General features: G+C 40.3%; 2 protein-coding genes across 2 annotated transcripts; one reads left to right on the forward strand and one right to left on the reverse strand.

The window, feature by feature from the left end:
* Nucleotides 1–2129: 2129 nt before the first annotated feature.
* LOC131855151 (tRNA:m(4)X modification enzyme TRM13 homolog) lies at nt 2130–8329 on the reverse strand. Its single transcript, XM_059206396.1, has 8 exons — nt 7950–8329; nt 7332–7369; nt 7002–7192; nt 5781–5975; nt 4961–5092; nt 4688–4816; nt 3747–3913; nt 2130–3130 (listed from the first exon to the last, which is right to left on the reverse strand). Exons 1-8 carry the CDS (start codon nt 8085–8087, stop codon nt 2678–2680), a joined length of 1443 nt encoding a protein of 480 aa, XP_059062379.1. The 5' UTR covers nt 8088–8329; the 3' UTR covers nt 2130–2677.
* A 461-nt stretch (nt 8330–8790) lies between these two features.
* Nucleotides 8791–19631, forward strand: LOC131855150 (prolyl 3-hydroxylase sudestada1). The gene is made up of 10 exons (XM_059206395.1): nt 8791–9131; nt 10043–10215; nt 10639–10926; nt 12426–12571; nt 12671–12713; nt 13348–13506; nt 15105–15254; nt 16984–17137; nt 17865–18082; nt 19169–19631. Exons 1-10 carry the CDS (start codon nt 8897–8899, stop codon nt 19439–19441), a joined length of 1839 nt encoding a protein of 612 aa, XP_059062378.1. The 5' UTR covers nt 8791–8896; the 3' UTR covers nt 19442–19631.
* Nucleotides 19632–20573: the final 942 nt, after the last annotated feature.

Below are 20573 nucleotides of genomic sequence, written 5' to 3' on the forward strand. Positions count from 1 at the left end.
TAACATGTACATTTACATAGTTTTAGAATGTTATTGTTATATACAATACTAGCTACTCGCCCCGGCTTCGCCCGGGTGTACATGTATTATACATATAAACCTTCCTCTTGAATCACTTTATCTATTAAAAAAACCGCTTCATAATCCGTTGCGTAGTTATAAATTTAAGCATATATAGGGACGGACAGACAGCGACAGCGACTTTGTTTTATACTATGTAATGATTTATCACACTATTCATTACGGAACTTAATAAAACTGCAAGTTGTTTAGTTAATCATTAGGAAACCAATGTAGGAACGCTTCCCAGACCCACTACGGTACTCTGTCCATTGTATATGTGTGTTCATTTTATTTATATGTAATGATATTCACTCTAGTTGTATAATAAATTCCTCCATGTTTCCATGACGCAACAATATTCATAATCGCTTCCGTAATACAGGAAATAACTAGTATATATGTATATGAGATAGTAGAGCGCTATATATCTGATTAAAGAGTTAAACTAGATAATATTATCTGTATTTATGGCGGTGCTGGTGAGGCACGTAACCTAACTATTCTTAATTTAATGAATTTCACAATTGTAAATATTGTAATATATATTAAATTTCATATTAATATCAAGTACAGATATCAGATAACTAGACATTTCATCGGCCTGTAACCCGCGCAGTTATATTTTTAAGTAAGGTTTAACTTTTGTACATTGTCACATGAACGATCTCTTAACCCTTCGAACGTTTTGACACATATCTGTGCACCCCTCTTAAACTGTATTACCGTCTCGTCACAGATCTGTGCCGACAAAACCGTGACATCTTTTTAACCAATTTAGTCCTTATTTGAAACGCAATAAGATTGAAACGCATTTGAAAAAATACAGCTGACGAGCGCATACCGCCACCCCTCCGATCGATCCCCCGTCCAATTCAAACGGGGATCGAAACTACGACGGCCTGAGCCGAGGTTCGAACCCCTAGTGGTGCCCTCAGACTAAAGTCGTATCCGTCGGGCAGGAGTTGGCCTTCAGCCGCTTCATAAGTCCTTCCGCGGGTTTGGAGTGCCATCTGCACTCGCCCCATAACGTCCGGTGAAGCTGTAAAGGCCAGCTACGGCCAACAGCATTAGAGTAGTCCGAAAAAAAAAAAAAAAGCATACCGCCTCTTGCGACAGACAGATAGAGATATCTGTCTGTCTCAGCGACTGAAAGTGATTCGAAAGGTATTTGGAATTCTCAATAAAACTACTGTGACAAAGTACAAAAGTTTGTATTGTATTTACTGCGCGACTTCATTCTCATTCTAGTTTTATGTAACTGTACGTTTACTATTTGTGAATGTTTTGTTTTTGAGCGGGAAAAGTTGCATTACATCTATCTATTTGGCCAATCTATCTATGACTGTAAGGCTGTATGTTTTAGCATCTGACGAATGCATTCCTATTTATATATATATCGGTTAAATTTAATAAAAAAATATATAACATTTTGTTTATTTGACCAAATCAAGTTTATATAAATTAAAAGCGAGTCTATAGCCTATACGGGCGCATGGCAATTAACCAATAAGGATGGACCATTGTGTTGTTTTTAGTTGAATTTTATTTTTATAGATAAAACTCTGAATTTTATTTAATGCAACATGATACAAAATATAGTTTAATTTTAGTTAAGACGGCTTGTAAGCATTTACTTTATTATAAAATATATTTATAGTATTTCAACTGTTTTGTAACAGTTAGGGATGTGCGATATTAGAAACATCGATATTGTCATGTGTATGTATCGAATGAGAATCATCGATGTTTCCCATTGGCCTATATCATTGCCTTTTTATGTTTAATCTTGTTTTTTTTTATACCGCAATAAATTTATTGCGACATCCCTATTTTCTATTCTTATTTTCTTGTCTATGTTATCGATGAGTTGATACTAAATATCGATGAATATCGTACATCCCTAGTTGTAGTAATGATTAAGGTACCACTGTACTAGAATACTTCACGTCTGCAGCGAGCCATCTATTGATATTTTAGGGCCTTCAATGGTCGCTGGCAGTGCGTATTTGTTATAATGGTTTATAATAGTAAGTCGCCGCATACAGGCAATTGTAATAAGTTAAGTAGTTACGGGGACGCAACGATTTTCTGTTGTTTGTTGGTAAGGTGACGTTGTTGTAACTATTGTACTTTGTGACGCAGCTCAGGCGCGCCGGCCGTTCTAATTTGAGATCTAATTGAATCACTTTAAGGTTTGTTTTTAAATAATCTTTGCATTGTTTTCTTTCTTGAGATGCAGTAACTTAACAATTATTTTATATATTTAAATTAATAGTGGATTAAGTCTTGCTGAGGTATTTATAAAGGTACAATGTAACGGTCGGTAGTATTGAGGAGGTCGCGTCGCTCATAGAATCTTTATGATAAAGTATTTTGTAATATTATATAATTCTGTGACTTCAAAACAACTCTGGGAAATATCGACTAGAGTCGAGATTGTATAATAAAAAACAATTGTTTTGAATAGATTTGATTTATTGATATAAATATATAAAACTATATTTGCATTGATTTGTTTTATTTTATAAATAATAATCTCTTCGAGATTCATAGACACCTTGCTCTCTGGACACAAATGACGTATACAAATTGTATTAAATATTTCAATATCTAGTTACGTAGCCGATTCTATATTTATAACCTTTTTAGCTATAATACATAAATTCTCTAGTGATACCGAGGTCGGTACATAATAGCAAAGACGGGCATCGAACCCTTTCTCCCTCAAGTACAAAACGCGCCCCCAGTCTAACAACGCCTTCGTCCGCCTGCCGACTACCTCACGGTATTGTTGACTCATCTTTTCTTTTACTTGTACGTTATTCTCATGGCTGGTTTTACTTGATGTCCTCAATTTCTTATCACCGGCGGTGATATCTTGTGTGTAACCGTTCTGGCCGTTATCCTGTAGTTGATGACTGTCCTGTGGTTGATGATCGGCTCTGTCGTCCTCATCACCGGTTGTTTGGTCGACCTTCCGTTTGTCCCGGCTGCGTCCATCGCCGCACGTCGCCCACGATACGATTCCCAGCATTATATCCATATCTTCGTCATTTATTCCCAATTCCTGCGAGCAACAAAATATTATCTAAATTCATTAGGTATATTAATTGCATATAAGTTAGAAACATTTCTTATTATATTACTACTGTTACGAGTATATACCTCCTCATCGATTATGTTTTATTATGAGTAATAGTTTAGTTGTCAAATATAGATTGACATTATTGTAAAAGAAAATTATAAAAAGGGACAATACAATTATTCTGCTGCAAACGTACCTACATATTATTTATTAGTAAACATATCATCTCAAAAAAGAACCCCACCACAACAACTACTAATCTATAAAACGTGTTTTATAAAAGCAATTTCAAAAACAAGTGTGTATCCCTACGTGTAATGATAGGGTTTTGAATAGCTTCTTTGAGGGAATTCAGGAAATTTACCCTTTTTTCAGCTGTACTTAGAAGGGACTTGATCGAAAGAAACTTTGTACAAAGTCGTTAGCTTCCTCTGTAAGCAGTGTGGATGTTGATGAGGTCGATGTTGATAATGGTGATAATTGAGGTGGTGATGATGGTGATGATGATGATGCCGATGATCGTCATGATGGCGACGATGATACAATAGTTATATTGTGATGGTGTAGAAGCTCGCTACCATCGTCCAAATATAAGTACCATGAGGTGTGAGCGCGCGACGTAGGTGGCCCGGTCGGCGCGGTGGTGGCAGCACGCCGCCACTACTATGCCGCACCGCGCGGCCGGCCCGCTGCCCGGCTCGCATTTTGCGCCGTTTGTGGTCTCGTCCTCCTCGTGCACGTTCACCATGCACCGGATGGCATAGTCTAAATATATAAATATTAATATTCTATGACATTTTAAGGAACATTGTATAAATGTGGTAGGCTGTAAATATTTTTAAATTATATATTACCATGAAGTGTTATTACTTTTTAAGGGCAAAATTACAGAAAGTTGTGCATAAATTTTAATTCATATATATAATATATGAATTAAAGTTTATGGAAACGCTGTTAAATATTAAATATCCAGAAAAAAAATTAACTATTTATTCCGAACGAGCGGTAGATTAAAAAATGTAATGACTGTTCAAAAGTGCTTCAATGTAAGTTTATTTGAATAAATGATTTTCTATTCTATTCTTATATATATAACTTTTCGTTCAAATTACCTTTTTGTCTCAAGTCGAAGTCGTCAAATATGTCTCAAGTCGAAGTAGTCGTCAATAATGACTTATGGCACAGAGATATAGTCGCTAACTATGGGCCTTATGAATAAGCTTAGAGTTACTTAGAGGGCTATGCTCGTTACTGCGCGTGATCGAATCAGAAATGAGATCCGCAGAAGAACCAGAGTGACCGACATAGTCCGAAGAATTGTGAAGCTGAAGTGGTAATGGGCAGGGCACATAACTCGTAGGACCTATGGTTTTAAGGTCAGTAAAGTCCTCGAGTGGCGACTGCGGACCGGAAAACGCAGCGTGGGAAGGCCTCCAGCAAGACTGACGATCCGGTCAAGATCACCGGAAGGCGTCGGATGCGAGCGGCGCGGGACCGATCGCGGTGGAGACGTTCGGGGGAGTCGGACGGTGACGTCACCTGTGGCCGCGCCGCACAGGTGCTTGGCGAGCCCGACGAGCGGCGCGCGGCGAGCCAGCGGCACGCGGCGCAGCGCGAGGTGGCGGAGGTCGGCCCGCAGCCTCGCGGCCGCCCCCGCCGCCCCCGCGAACCAGAGTGACCCCGCCCCCGCGCCGCCGCCGCCCGGATGCCGCCGCCGCGCGCACCACGCGGCCCCCCCCCCCGCCGCCGCCCCCGCGCCCGCCCCCGCCGCCGCCCCCGCGCCCGCCCCCGCCGCCGCCCCCGCGCCCGCCCCCGCCCCGCCGCCGCCCAGCGCGCGCGCCACGCGGCCGTCGCGCTTGTGTCGCAGCGCGGCGCGGTCCACCAGCAGCACGCGGCCCGCGCCCGCGCCGCACCACGCCGCCGCCGCGTACTGCGACACCTGCCCTGCACCCGACCTGCCCTGCGCTCACAAACCAGGACGACTCGTTTGCGCGCGCTAAACCGTGTCCGCGCTCCTATATTTCTCATACGATATCCAACATCACGAATGTTGGGGCACACTAAGCACTGCGTGAAAAAACTCAGGACACTTCTCACAGCACCGTTTAATCCCAAGCTAAGCAGAGCTATGCTATGTCATGAGCACTAGTGTGCCCCCTACCTTCTCTCTTTATGTAAATACTCTCTGTTAACACCGGGTTGTCTGTAAGAGATTGCTGATAGCGATAAGACCGCCGTTTGTAAAACATTTATTTTCATTGTTTTGTACTTACTGTCCTATGTTTATGTATGCGCAATAAAGAGTTATTATTATTATTATTACTAAACGACTGATATAAATACATAGGCACATTTTTTACTAGCCATATTCTTACATAGATAATATCCAGACTGACACAAACAAGTCATAAATAGAAATACTTATACCCAATATATTTTACACTACTATGAAATTTTCCTACACAATAATAACAAACAAACAAAACAAAAGACTTATATCATATCAAAGCAATATAATATAAAATTATAACACAGGAAATAGTGACTATCAAAGAATAATAAACCGCATTCAATCAGATAATATTTTCACAGAACTTCAAAGAGTGAAAGAGGTTAGTATTGAGTTACTCACCTTTGCCGGCTCCCAACTCTACGTAACAAGCTTGGTCTTGCACCAGCTCCTCCTTCTCTATGATCCACAACAGACTAGAGACCTGTCGTAGATGTCGTCTGGAGCTCTCTGTGCGGTTGCTCTCGTTAAAGTCTGCCAATACCACCGAGTGAATGGGGTACTCCGGGAATGTTGTAATACTATCTTGCACATACTCTATTACAAATAGAAAATAAAGTCATTATTTTACTAATAACTATTCAAATTCAAATTCAAAATATCTTTATTCAAGTAGGTCTATAACAGACTCTTATGATATGTCAAATCTACCATCAGTTTGGAATGATTTCGAGATGAAAACTGACACGAAACTCAGCTCGTATTTTTTTTAAAATAAACGTGGTACATGTTTGTAATAATACAGATAAATTTAAATTCAAATTTAGGAGAATAAAGTGACCACCAGCTAATGCTATTGCAAAAAAACAAGAAAATCTAATCAGGGTTCGCAACCTGAACAGACCAGTCCCCACATGCAGGATCCGTTCACGAGTATGACGGATAAGCCAGCCGTCATTGCCACTCGACCATATTAGACCCGGCCCACCACACCGCCACAAGTTTGAACTTTATAGCGAGCATCACTGTTTCAAGTTACTCCACTACATCATTGTGTTAATCTGATAATTCATACTTGCCCATTGAAATTAGGTTTACAAGCTTGGTAGCTTAGTGCTTTACTCCATTACCACCCCATGGTCACAGCTCTTCTTGATCCCCATGCAATAGAAATGTTAGTGGGGATGGGGATTGTTAGTAATATGGACAGATGATCCCGTTCAGGGGCAGATCTACCTAAGGGCTTTTTGGGCTGCAGCCCAAAGATACAAAGGGCCACTGAAACGATATTTAGAATAGAAAAATATCTAGAATGTTAAAAAACCTATTATAAGGTTATAGGTTGGCAACCCTGAGATCAATCAACCCATGCAAGTGCTTATCGAAAGGAATGGGGAATTTCTGGTAGCTTGTTTTTGGTTTTGAGTAATATAATTAGGTGGGCCCCTAAGTAGATTTAGCCCAGGGCCCCACAATTTCATGATCCGCCCCTGCGCTTCTGTAGTACATATTCAATTATATAAATTTTACAGTCCATACAGCATTTAAGAAGTCTATAGTTTAGGAACCTACATTAAATGTACAGCAGTGTATATAGTGTTTTAATTGTGACTAACTACCTACTTTCATACAACAGATTGACTTTATCAATAAGCTGCATAAGACATTCTCTTGACACTTCAGCGAGGGGTTTCCTAGGGCTTGTGTCTCCCTCCAGTGGTGCATTGATGTTTGGCACTATGTAAGCTGGCCGCTCCACCTGTCGGGCATTGCAGATGGACAGATGTTTCTCCAGCTTGCTTACATAGCATGTGCTGGAAATAAATATACTGTTGTGTAACTAACTGCAATAACAATACATTAGAAATTGAATCTACAAACAATTATAAAACTATCTAATTTTATAATTAGTATAATTTTAAGGTGAAAAAGATATTAATACACATTACTCACTGTTTAGGATCATTTGGGCATGGGATGCGATTATCAGCCTGGAAAAAAATTTAATAAGAAATCTTATTAATATTATAAAAGCGAAAGTTTGTGAGTATGGATGTCTGTTTGATACTCTTTCGAAGTCTGTTCAGATTATGATGAAACTTTACAGTTATATAGCTTATACATCAGAATAACATATAGGGTATAAATTTCATGTAGGTGAAACTGTGGGCACAGTAGTTTAATAAATGTAGATAATAGAATTTTGACACAAATATATTAATAAGATTCTAGACTAATTCAAATCTTACACAATAGTTATATACATGTCTTTTAACAATTGTGCATACATGCTGATTTGAAAAAAATAAGATCTAAGTTTCATGACAGTTTTTCACAACTCAAACTGATGGTAAATTTGACTTAACACAAATATATTGAATGCTAGACTGAGAGCTAAATCAGAGATAGGTTAACAGCTTGAAACAAAAAACACTACAGGCAAGGAGGAAATTAGAGAAGAGGAGTAGCGAATAGAGAGACGGTGTAAAGAAGTAAGGGACAACGGACAGCGACAGGAAATCCTGTTATTATGATAAATAAATAAATTATGGAATATTCATAAAACATTACCAATCCGTCTTCGGTTGTGGGTTGGGGCTCATGCTCTCCGCAGTACTGCCGTCCCGGCCGCACTGTCATTCGACAGAGTCTCTTCTTTCGGAGTACAAAAAACTGGCATTGTGGTGAACTAACGACTTTCTCTTCCATATTTAGTCTAATGTCTCTATAAATAATATTGATTGTTAATACAAGAACTGTAACTAATTACGACTAATAATGTGCCTAAAAGATAATCTAAGTAACAAAATTGAATGCTACACAGTTAGTTCTATATCTTTTTAGTTTTCATTTATAATACTTTAGTTTTATAAATATTATTGTTTCCTACAAATCACTAATGAGATTAAGTTAGAGGTTATGTTTATGACTACGTCAACCGTACTGCCAACTCAAAATGTCAAAACAGATTATATAATAGGTATATATGTATACCCATGATTTCAATGAAATAATTTCCAAGTATAGTGATTACATGCTTAGTGTCCATGTCAAGCAAATTTTCTTGTATGTACGTAAGTACGAATTAAACAGTCTAAAATTTTACTGATCACACGGATTCCTTTTACTTCATTTATACTACAAAATTTCCTGTATTTTTCATACCTTTTATTTTTGTTAGAGCATCACTCGATGCTTTCTGGCAAATATTTAATTTATTATTAGGTACATAATTTATGATTTTCAAAGATTTTTTATTTTAACGGCTATTACTGAGTTTTAAATTTCATGGAGATATGCAACAAGTTTTTACTATTAGAATTTTATTCTCAATTTTGAACGTCAACGAAACAAATGATAGCTATCAATCTGTCTATCATTGTCTACCTTTCCTAAGTTTGTGTGATCTGTGCTTTTGATTTGAGATGTTTTGAGGTTAGGCGTTGTATTGGTATCTTTTGAAGAGTAGATATTATTTTTATTACTTTTGCTATATTATGTAGCTTTGTCGCATAACAATGAATTCCCCGAGTAAACAAAACGAAGAGCCGTCGTCTAGCACTGAGGCTGATAGTATTATGGAGAACAGCAACGGCGGGGAAGGCGTGCCGACGGAGAGCTTGCGACCGCCCGCCAAGCGAAGATTGTCGGGAGCAGTGATAGAAATCTCCGACACGGAGAGCGATGATTCTGATGTGTGTGCTGTAAATTCGTACCAGGCTTCAGCCGACGAAGTGAAGAGGATACGCGGCAGTAAGTAGACGCTTCCAGCATACATCTGTGCTTGTTATTGTTGAACGCGGGAACTTTGTTTTTGTGGGTTATAAGCTACGACTAATGGGAATTCCTTGCTAATAAACTGAATTATGAGTTAGGATATTTTATTTTATTTATACTCTTTATTGCACCAATTACAGAACAAAAACAAAAACAATTATAATAAAAATATAAATATATTTTTTAGGATACTATATTAATATATTTTTTTATTATATTCTGCTAAAATAACTCTTACTCTACAAATCAAATAGTCTATTCGTTATTTTGTTATGTCAGTATTAAGTATATAATGCGTCACTAGACCTATTACGTGTGGGAGACAGCTAAAGTGAGTTAGCACAGTGCACCAATATAAGAGAAGAAACATTCCAAATAGAATCCTATAAGTACTGTATTAGGATGTAAAGTTATATGTATAATACCACTTAATATTAAAATTACTGCCTCTATTTCTTTTATACCACTCTTCATATTTACAAACACACCTTTGGCTACACACATTACCATATTTATAGTAATATAGCTTATACATCAGAATAACACATCATTACATAGTATAAAACAAAGTTGCCATCTGTCGGTCCCTATGTGTGCTTAAATCTTTAAAACTAAGCAATGATTTTTAATAGAGAGAGTGATTCAGGAGGAAGGTTGTTATATATATAATACATGTACATGCGAAGCCAGGGTGAGTAGCACTAGCTACTAGTGTATAATTTAAAAACATATTATGTATATTGAGCAAAATATAATGATAAATGCTGTGTAAGTGTGAGGCAGACAAAGTTGCTTGGGTCAGCTAGTATTAAAATAAGACTATTATTATGTAAGATATTTAAGTGATTTAAAGTAACATATTAAGGTGTCAAATGTTTGTTTTGCAGAGGATTACTCATCATCCTCTTCATCTTCGGACTACAGTTCAGACTCGGAGTCACCGTGGGAGGATGACTCTATACTGTTGAAGGATGAGGTATCAAACAAACCTGCTACTCGGGTACAACTTAATCCTCGAGCAGACAGGATGGAGGATCCAAAGCTTAATCCTAATATAAAGGTATGGTTTCACATTCTCAGTAAATAAATAATTGTAATAAATCTGCTTACATAATACTTGAACCCAATTTTGATGAAATTTTATGTGTATACTGGGTAGGTCTGAAAATAGGTTGAATCTATTTGTTACATTACTACAAATTTTCTTTATAACTTTTTTATGATTTGTTACAAAAAAATACCTGCAAAGGTAAATTTTCACCCTTCTACCAACAATCTCTAATTTTTAATAGAGATATTAATTTATATGGCAATACAATGGTTGTCCACAACTATTCAAAATTTTCAAAATTAAAAAATAATTTATTCATGTAGGACATTTTAGCCGCTTATGAACATCAAGTTTTTACATTATAATTTTTTTTTCCTACCATCTTGTATGTAAGTATAATATTTTTTTAATATATTGTATTTATGTTTTCAGTCACAGGAATTAATAGACAAATTAACAAGCCATTGGAACGAAAAGAAGGACTTTAAAACGGACGAGATTACACTAACGTGTGATCCATTCAGACTGTGCCTGGTGCGGGACTTGCTGGCCAACCCCGACATCATCAACAACATTGTTGACGACATGAACACACTGGATTGGTCTCGCAAGAAGATGGACCTGTATGAGTTCTATCAGACTGCTGACTTATCAAGTCTCACGTGGCAAAGGAGTATCAGAGGTATACATGAACTGTTAAAGACTGAAGTTATGAGTTGGGTAAGTATTGTTAAAATCTATTTTTATTTATAAACTACCTACACGCACAACGGCCCGAATGAGAGGCCAATTGCGGAAAATGGAGTCCAACCTACACTACCTATTTATAAACTGGCTAACCGCGATTTCGTCCGCGAGGAATTTAACTTTATTTTTCTAAAACAAAATTTTTTTTCTAAAATAATAGTAGCCTAAGTTACTTACTCCTTATTATATCAGCTACCTGCTAAAAGAAGTCCCGTCAAAATCGTACCAGCCTTTTCAGAAATTAGCCAGAACAAACAGACAGACAAATAGACAAAAATTGTAAAAAATGTTATTTCGGTGTGTGCCGTATTTATATTCATATGCATGTAGTAAATAACGGTTATTTCAATATTACAAACAGACACTCCAATTTTATTTATATGTATAGATTAATGAATTCTTTTATTGTATGTAGGACACTGTTTCTACATTTCGCCTCTCATTTGGGTTGTTGTAAAAACACTCCCGAAATTGTTATTATGTTACTTCTTTAATTTTTAATCTATTTAATGTAAATGTAACTGGCTCCTAATAAAGATAGGTGACACTGCATGTTGTCAAGTCACCCGGCCGGCCAGCGGTAGTTCTGGGCCAGATGGATAAGGTCTGCCTCAGTGCCACTGTTAGGCAAATTGTAACATCTCGGCTGGAGTTGTACAAAAGTGGAAATTAAATAAATATAATAATATTAAAGTAAATTAAAAAAGGCACGGACGAATATGTCTGTGGAAAATTGTATTTAAAATTAAAGTAAAAAAAATCTATTTAATGTAATATTTATATAAAAATGTACTTTAACATTGTTTCATGAATTTTTTTTATTGTATGTAGGACTCTGTTTCTGCATTTAGCCCCATTTGGGCTGTTGTAAACGCTTCTGAAATTATTATTCTATTTATATTTAAAATATAATATTTAGATATAAAAATGTAACTAAACATTCTCTATATGTATGAGAAATACTAAATAATAGATTGTTTTAAAGGACTATCAATGTAATAGAACCTGATAGATTTCTTAGAATGATTATTTGTTTGTAAGTGTGTTTGTGGCTGCTAATCTCAGAAATGCTTAATTGATTGGGGTGTGGTTTTATTTTTATTATTTCAATCCATCTACAAATAAAAAAAATTTTTTTTTTTTCGAATAGAGTAGAAATTCATATAGAAAGTTGCAGGTTCCACAAAATTTTAAGTATTTAGAGTTACTAGTTTCCTAGAATTTTGAAGACTTACTAGTCTTAATATTCTGAATTAAAAAAAACACCTGTGTTATTATCTGTTGATGCTTCATTTCCAGCACTATATTTTCGAAACCACTAACTGAATTTGACTTTGGAATTAAAATTAGTAAAAATATTTTTACTTCACTGAGAAAAAGTAGAGAAGTCCAAGATTGGTACACGTCATCGGTTTGTCTCGATGTAAATTAGAGTTTATGGTCATAGAGCACATGGTGTTCATCGTCGACAGGTGTCGCAGGTGACGGGCCTGGAGCTGCGGTGCATGTCGTCGTCGTGCTCGCTGTACGGGCCCGGGGACCGGCTGCTGGTGCACGACGACCTGCTGGCCGACCGCCGCGTGGCCTTCGTGCTGTACCTGGCGCCCTGGAGGCCCCCCGCACCCCCCGCACCCCCAGCACCCCCCGCACCCCCCGCACCCCCCGCACCGCCCGCAGATCCGCCGCCACCGCCCACACCCGCAGCCGACGACCAACAACACCAACCGCTCGAGAATGGATCCGGTGAACATGTACACGAGGTAAGTTTTGTCATAATGAAATGATGTACTGGTAATGGTATACTCTGGCGGGGTACAGTAGAGGATGATAAAATGAGTATGAAGTCAGATTAGTTAGCTGAATAGATATTAATAGTAATCATTTATTCAAAGTCACAATACAAATTAAAAATACAGAAAACTCAAAAGCTAATATCGCGCTGTGAACTAAAAGGGCCTCCACTCAGCTGCTTATATTATGTACATGCTAGCTATGAGGTCAACACACTTCTATATAATACTTAGTTACTTTTTAAAAGAGGTAACATCTATACATGTACACATGAACAGCATCATGGCGTATCTCATTTTTAAACTGAAAAACAGCTTACAAAAGCTTATATGATATGTAATAATTAATTATAATATGTATATGAAACGAAATGAAATGAAAAAACTTAGTGGGTGAAATGTACAAAGTAGCTAGTCTATACTAGACAATGTACAAAATGTATATGCTAAAATCACATACACACAGATATGAATAACGCAACCAGAGCATAGTGATAACTCGTATGTTAGTACTGTGCGAGGATCAAACCTGGGACCTTCGCAATATCTTGCTGTTGTTAGACGGCTAGTGCACTTGTTGGTATATGGGAGGGTGTGTCACCAGGAGTGGAGCCCCGGAGGCGGGTGGCGGCCGCAGATGGGCGGCGCGCTGGAACTACTGGCCACGGACGAGGCGGGCCACCCGCAGCGGGCCGCCCGCCGCGTCTACCCGCGCAACAACATGCTCGCCCTGTTCAGAGTGGGCACCGACTCGTTCCATCAGGTGAGCGGTTCACCCGCAGCGGGCCGCCCGCCGCGTCTACCCGCGCAACAACATGCTCGCCCTGTTCAGAGTGGGCACCGACTCGTTCCATCAGGTGAGCGGTTCACCCGCAGCGGGCCGCCCGCCGCGTCTACCCGCGCAACAACATGCTCGCCCTGTTCAGAGTGGGCACCGACTCGTTCCATCAGGTGAGCGGTTCACCCGCAGCGGGCCGCCCGCCGCGTCTACCCGCGCAACAACATGCTCGCCCTGTTCAGAGTGGGCACCGACTCGTTCCATCAGGTGAGCGGTTCACCCGCAGCGGGCCGCCCGCCGCGTCTACCCGCGCAACAACATGCTCGCCCTGTTCAGAGTGGGCACCGACTCGTTCCATCAGGTGAGCGGTTCACCCGCAGCGGGCCGCCCGCCGCGTCTACCCGCGCAACAACATGCTCGCCCTGTTCAGAGTGGGCACCGACTCGTTCCATCAGGTGAGCGGTTCACCCGCAGCGGGCCGCCCGCCGCGTCTACCCGCGCAACAACATGCTCGCCCTGTTCAGAGTGGGCACCGACTCGTTCCATCAGGTGAGCGGTTCACCCGCAGCGGGCCGCCCGCCGCGTCTACCCGCGCAACAACATGCTTTTTATGTTCAGAGTGGGCACCGACTCGTTCCATCTGGTGAGCGGTTCACCCGCAGCGGGCCGCCCGCCGCGTCTACCCGCGCAACAACATGCTCGCCCTGTTCAGAGTGGGCACCGACTCGTTCCATCAGGTGAGCGGTTCACCCGCAGCGGGCCGCCCGCCGCGTCTACCCGCGCAACAACATGCTCGCCCTGTTCAGAGTGGGCACCGACTCGTTCCATCAGGTGAGCGGTTCACCCGCAGCGGGCCGCCCGCCGCGTCTACCCGCGCAACAACATGCTCGCCCTGTTCAGAGTGGGCACCGACTCGTTCCATCAGGTGGGTCGTTCCTTTTCTTAACATGTGGAAATATCTTCAGAAACTATACAGTAAATCGAGGTGTCGTGGGCATAAGTCAGGGGCTCGCAGTTAGCCTATCTTTGACGGTTTGGCCTGTCCTGTAGATGGTGAGGGTATGGAGACAGAAACAACAAGTAAATTACTTTAACATCATATATACAATTTTGTATAATTACAATTAAATTTGTTACAATTATTAAGTTTTTTAGATATAAATTTTAATTACTATTTTTATTTAATACACTGTTACAAGCAAAATACGCTTAGTATGATGGATTTATTTATAAAATTTAGCTTACGTAGTGTTCAATTATTCTTGAAGTGATTTGTTTGCTAAAATCATTACATAGTATAAAATAAAGTCGCTGTCGCTGTCTCTCCGTCTCTATGTATGCTTAAATCTTTAAAACTACGCAACGGATGTTAAATCAGTTATTTTAATAGATAGAGTGATTCAAGAGGAAAGTTTATATATATATATAATACATGTACACCCGGGCGAAGCCGGGGCGAGTAGCTAGTAATATACATAAATGTTTCCATCGGAATCAAACTAAACATCATACAACACTGTCTAATGCTAAAACCAGACAAGTTGTTAACGATCTCCTGAATGAACGATGTGGTGTGTGGTCAGGTGAGCGAGGTGGTGTCGCTGGAGCTGCCGCGGCTGACCATCAACGGGTGGTTCCACGGGCCGCCGCCGCCGCCCCCGGCCGCCGGGCCTGCCGCGGAGCCCGAGCCCGTGCTGCCGCTACCGGAGCCCGAGCGACTTAATAATGAAGTTGTAAGTCTTATACACTTCGTAATAATACACAACAGAATACGCAACATTACCATAGAGGATCATCTCTATATATAAATAAAATTGGAGTGTCTCTCTCTGTTTATAATATTGAATAGAATAATAGTTTTTTACTACATGCATATGAATATAGATACGGTACTTATACCAAAATAACACTTTTTACAATTTTTTGTCTGTCTGTCTGTCGGTCTGTTTGTTCCGGCTAATGTCTGAAATTTTGACTTGACCGATTTTGACGAGACTTTTTTTAATAGGTAACTGATGTAATAAGGAGTAACATAGGCTACGTTGATTTTAGAAAAATAAAATAAAATTCCACGCGGACGAAGTCGCGGGAACAGCTAGTAGACAATACGAGTCTTATGAATAGATGGGCAGGTTCAAATTCGTCCAATAAAAAAATTCCCATACTGTGTAGTGATATTCTGATCTCACAACGTTTCGACTATGTTGCACTATCCGTGGTCACGAGCTGACTGGAGTAACAGTGATGTTAATGTAGTTAGGTGCCAACGGTTTTCTCAACTACCGTCACTAGATTGTCCAATGAAAGATTGCGAGACACAGCACTCACAGCATCCGTACACTTATTAACTGGTGCAATCGATCTTTGTTTGAATTAATTTGTTATAAAATTATATGGGACACAGTTACTAGGTAAATAATAATTGCATTTAATAATGTCTAGTAAGACAAATTCAATATTGTGTACTAAGCACTGCCGTGTCTAAACTGTGTCACCCCACCTTACATTTTCCTATTGTCATTTAGTATATAAGATCATTATTTCTATGTACATATTGTCAGTTTATTACCATCAGTAATATACATCGTCTCGACCAATAACATCGTATCAAAAACCCGCAACACCTGTTAAGACCCAGTTAATATAAATAAAGTGTATTAAACATAAATGTATAAATATAACTATTATAAGAAATTGAAAATCAAACACACAATATCGCGCATTCAACCGGGCGCCCGGGCACTCCACACCGCCGCCCCCGGGCGCCCCTCCGATCGATCCCCCGTCCAATTCAAACGGGGATCGAAATTACGACGGCCTGAGCCGAGGTTCGAACCCCTAGTGGTGCCCTCAGACTAAAGTCGTATCCGTCAGGCAGGAGTTGGCCTTCAGCCGCTCCATAAGTCCTTCCGCGGGTTTGGAGTGCCATCTGCACTCGCCCCTAACGTCCGGTGAAGCTGTAAAGGCCAGCTACGGCAAACAGCATTTGAGTAGTCAGAAAAAAAAATTGATAATCAAATACTGGCAGTAGATGATCGGATAAGGTAAAAGTTAGAATCGCCCATCGCAACAATTTCGCAAGGACTCTATCACACTGGTTTCCAGGGAGAACCATACGATGTCAACATCATCATCAGTGCCTTACCTTTATCCCATTATTTGTGGTCGGCGCAGTATGTCATTCTCTTTCACTGCTCTCTATCGGTCGTCATATCTGAACATACTCTTCTTTTATTCATATCATCTTTCACACAATCCATCCATCTTTTCTTAGGGCGTCCCCTCCCTTTACATCCATCCACCTTCATATTATACACTTTCCATAAGACATGATACTCGTTCCTCCGCATAACATGCCCATACCAACTCGATCTGTTACCTCGCAACTTTTCTATAACCGGAGCAATTTTCACAACATGCTATTGTATATTACTAACATCCCTCCTTCCGCGTGTGGTGCAGGTGTTGCTGAACCAGTGGATAGAGAGTACATACATGACGCCGCGCAACCGCGCGCAGATCCAGACGCAGATGGAGAGGGAGAGCGAGGTCAGCCTCCGGGACTTCTTCCTGCCAGAAAAGTATCAGGAGCTGCTACAGGAGCTGCGCGAGCCCAGTACGTACACGAACACGCACACGACGTCGTTACGAGGCGTTCATAATATGTCATAAGAATTTTATATATTTTATAATTATGAAATACTAGTTGACCCGTGCGCAACTTCGTCTCCATGACACTTACTCGACATTTATCATTTTATGATGCCCAAATTATATATATTTTTTTAAAATAATAGTTTGTGTTATTCTGATGTATTAGGTTGTTCGGAAAGTAATTTCGTTTTTTCCTAACTTAGTTGTATAAATTGTATTTTTTGTACGCAACTTCACAGTTAAGCCGTACAATTTTTATATGCTTTGAGAGTTCATATAGCAAGGCTTGTGCGCGAAAAATTTCAATTAATTCTATGCAGTAGTTTTTGGTTGATACCCTTTTAAATATGGAGAGGAATAAGCAGCATTTTCGACATATCTTACTGTTTTACTACAGAAAAGGCAAAAATGTTATTCAAGTCAAATTTCGATCTGGCAATTTTTATGTTGAAGATGCACCACCCTCGGGAAGGCCGGTTGAAGCTGAAAAAGCATTGGTTGATGCGAACCGGCGAATAACAACACTTGTAACGTGAAGTTGAGTGCAAAAAATACAATGAAATCCTAAGTTAGCTATATTACTGTAAAATTTCATCAAAATTGGTTGGATAGTTTTTGCGTGAAAGTTTTTCCCCTGCGGGCCCACGTCGGTAACCACAGGCAGGTGATAAGGTATGTGGGTGCCGCAGGCGTGCGGTGGATCCCTGCAGGCCCGCTGCAGGCGCGGCGGCACGCGGCGCTGTGTGCGGAGTGGGCGGCGGCGCTGCCGGCACACCACGTGCTGCGGCAGGTGCGCTCGCTGCTGGCCAGCACCACCTTCGCGCGGCTGCTGGCCGACTGCACCGACCTGCAGCTGACGAGGCTCGCGCGGCTCGAGCTGCAGCGGTGGCGCGCCGGGGACTACGCCGTAATTATCACTATTATATACATACATCTATACCCTTCTCCGTACCTCTCACAGTATCTAGAGTAGTGATTCCCAAAGGGGTCTACGACCAAAAGGTCTAAGAAAAACTGCAAGGAGTCTATGACAGTGGTCATCGTGTTGTTTTTACTTTATGTTCTTGACACTAAACTTTACTACAGTTAGAAATTAAAAAAAAATCAATGGCCGGTAAGAATGGGGTCTACCCGAAACCGAAAAATATCGCAAGGGGTCTACGACACAAAAAAATGTTTGGGAACCTGATCTAGAGAGTGCGTCTGTTACAACTACATCTATCGCACATTAAAAATTCGTAATCGTCCTCATTCATCTCACATAGTTTATGAAATGTATGCATATCTGTATCTATCACAACTACATCTATCTCGCTATCGTTCTGTAGAGTGTGTGCATATTTTAGTGTCATCTTCCCATCATAGTTTACTGCGCACACTTAATTCTTATCTTACTTTACTAAAATGTATGCATACCTCAATTTTACCCTCATATCATCATATACTACAGTCCATGTATATCTTACTATCATCTTCCTATCATCATTTACATCACATACCTCACTCTCACCTAATTCAGCCATCAAGTGACTCGGTTAATAAACTATTATAGTTGAAGAATAAGATAAATTACAAAGCGACACATGAGTGATATCTCGACTGTCCCGTGATATAATAAGATTCATTATATTGATCATATATATGACAATTACCACTACCACCAAATCGATCGTCAATATACTTCTAATTCCAATAACATAAAAAACAAATAGCTGTATAAACTTGACTAGTCAGTCGTCGCAGTGTAAGGTGCATGCATTGTATTGCATTTTTTTATTTTATTATTTCATTGAATTAGTGCTAATCGGTGGTTTGTATTCACACACTTAAACTTAAATTGTAAGTAAGAATAAATTATTTAAAAGAGCAACACACAAGTTTCTTGCTTTAGATTAAAAAAAAAATGTTATGACTATTCAAAAGTGCTTCAATGTAAGTTTATTTGAATAAATGATTTTCTATTCTATTCTATTCTATTCATGCATGTGACCAGCTGCTGCCACCTCGCGAGCACTACCAGCGCGCCCGGCTGGAGGTGGTGGTGTACGTGGGCGTCCCGGAGCGGGCTCTGAGCGGCGGCAGCACGACGTTCGTGGCGGCCGAGCAGCCCGGCGACGCGGCGCTGGTGACGCTGCCGCCCGTCAACAACGCGCTGTCGCTCGTCTACTGCGACCCGGGCGCCGCCGCCTTCACCGCCTACCTCAGCCGCCTCACCATGCGCCCCGACGACTGCTTCTACGTGCTCTGCGGCACCTACTGCGAGTGACGCCCGCCAGACACTACTACCCGGACCGACGCCGCCGCACCCACGGAGTTCTCGTATCGCAACGCATGTACGACCAGTGCAGCCCGGTGTGAGTTAAAAAAAATTACGTGGAGTGAGCGAGCAGTCATACAAACATTGTAACGAGATATAATAATAATGTGCGTCATGAAATGATGAAATTAAAATGATTTTCAATTTCAGTATAATATTACGTGGAGTGAGCAAACAGTCATACAGACACGGTAGCAAGATTTTATGTAGTAATTATAAGCACAGCGTCATGAGATGATGAAATTCAAAATGATTTTCAATTTTATTGCAATACAAATGTAGTGCTAGATCCTAATTTGGTCATTCTCAGACTGAAAGCTTATAAAATGGTTAACATAGTTGTCTTAAGAAACTCAGTGAATATCATCTATTTCCAAGAGTAGGTTGAGGAGTAGGACCCTGGCATACATGAATTTTGTTTAATAAAATTAGATCTTATACTCTATAATGTTCACGATACAACTACCTCAACAATTTTAGAAGTTTTCAATTGGGAAGAAATTTTCATACAAACTGGTTGATCCAGAAGTTTCTATGAATTTCAATATTTTTTTCTAACTGTTTAACATGCGTTATAAAACATTCGAGTTTCATTGATAATGCTGGAAACTGCTTGTAAAAATGAGCATAGCTACAGAACAGTAGTCTGCAAAGCGTGAGTGATTGAGTATATTTATTTATTCTAAACTAGGTTTTTGCGGCTTCACATTAATTGTACGCAGTACCTCTTGACTTTGTTAGTCCTAGCAGATATTTATGAAGAGTGTAAATTATCTCCCAAACATAATAGACACGTAGCCCGTAGGACAGATGGCTGTTGGGACAGTAAAGTCCTGGAGTGGCAATCGCAGACCGGAAGACGCGTGGGAAGGCCTCCATCAAGGTGGACCGACGATCTGGTCAAGGTCGCTGGAAGGCGTAGGATGCGAGCAGCGCAGGACCGATCGTGGAGGTCTTTGGAGGGGGCCTTTGTTCAGCAGATGTCTTCCGGGATGATGTTACAAACAGACTGCTAGTGATAAAGTGATTGTTCAGCAACTGTTATTGTGTTCAAGACGGTATATGTACCGCGGAAACTGTA

This window comes from Achroia grisella, unplaced genomic scaffold (genome assembly GCF_030625045.1).
Source record: "Achroia grisella isolate CSIRO2021 unplaced genomic scaffold, CSIRO_AGI_Agris_v1 utg1314, whole genome shotgun sequence".
Classification (NCBI taxonomy): Eukaryota; Metazoa; Arthropoda; class Insecta; order Lepidoptera; family Pyralidae; genus Achroia; species Achroia grisella.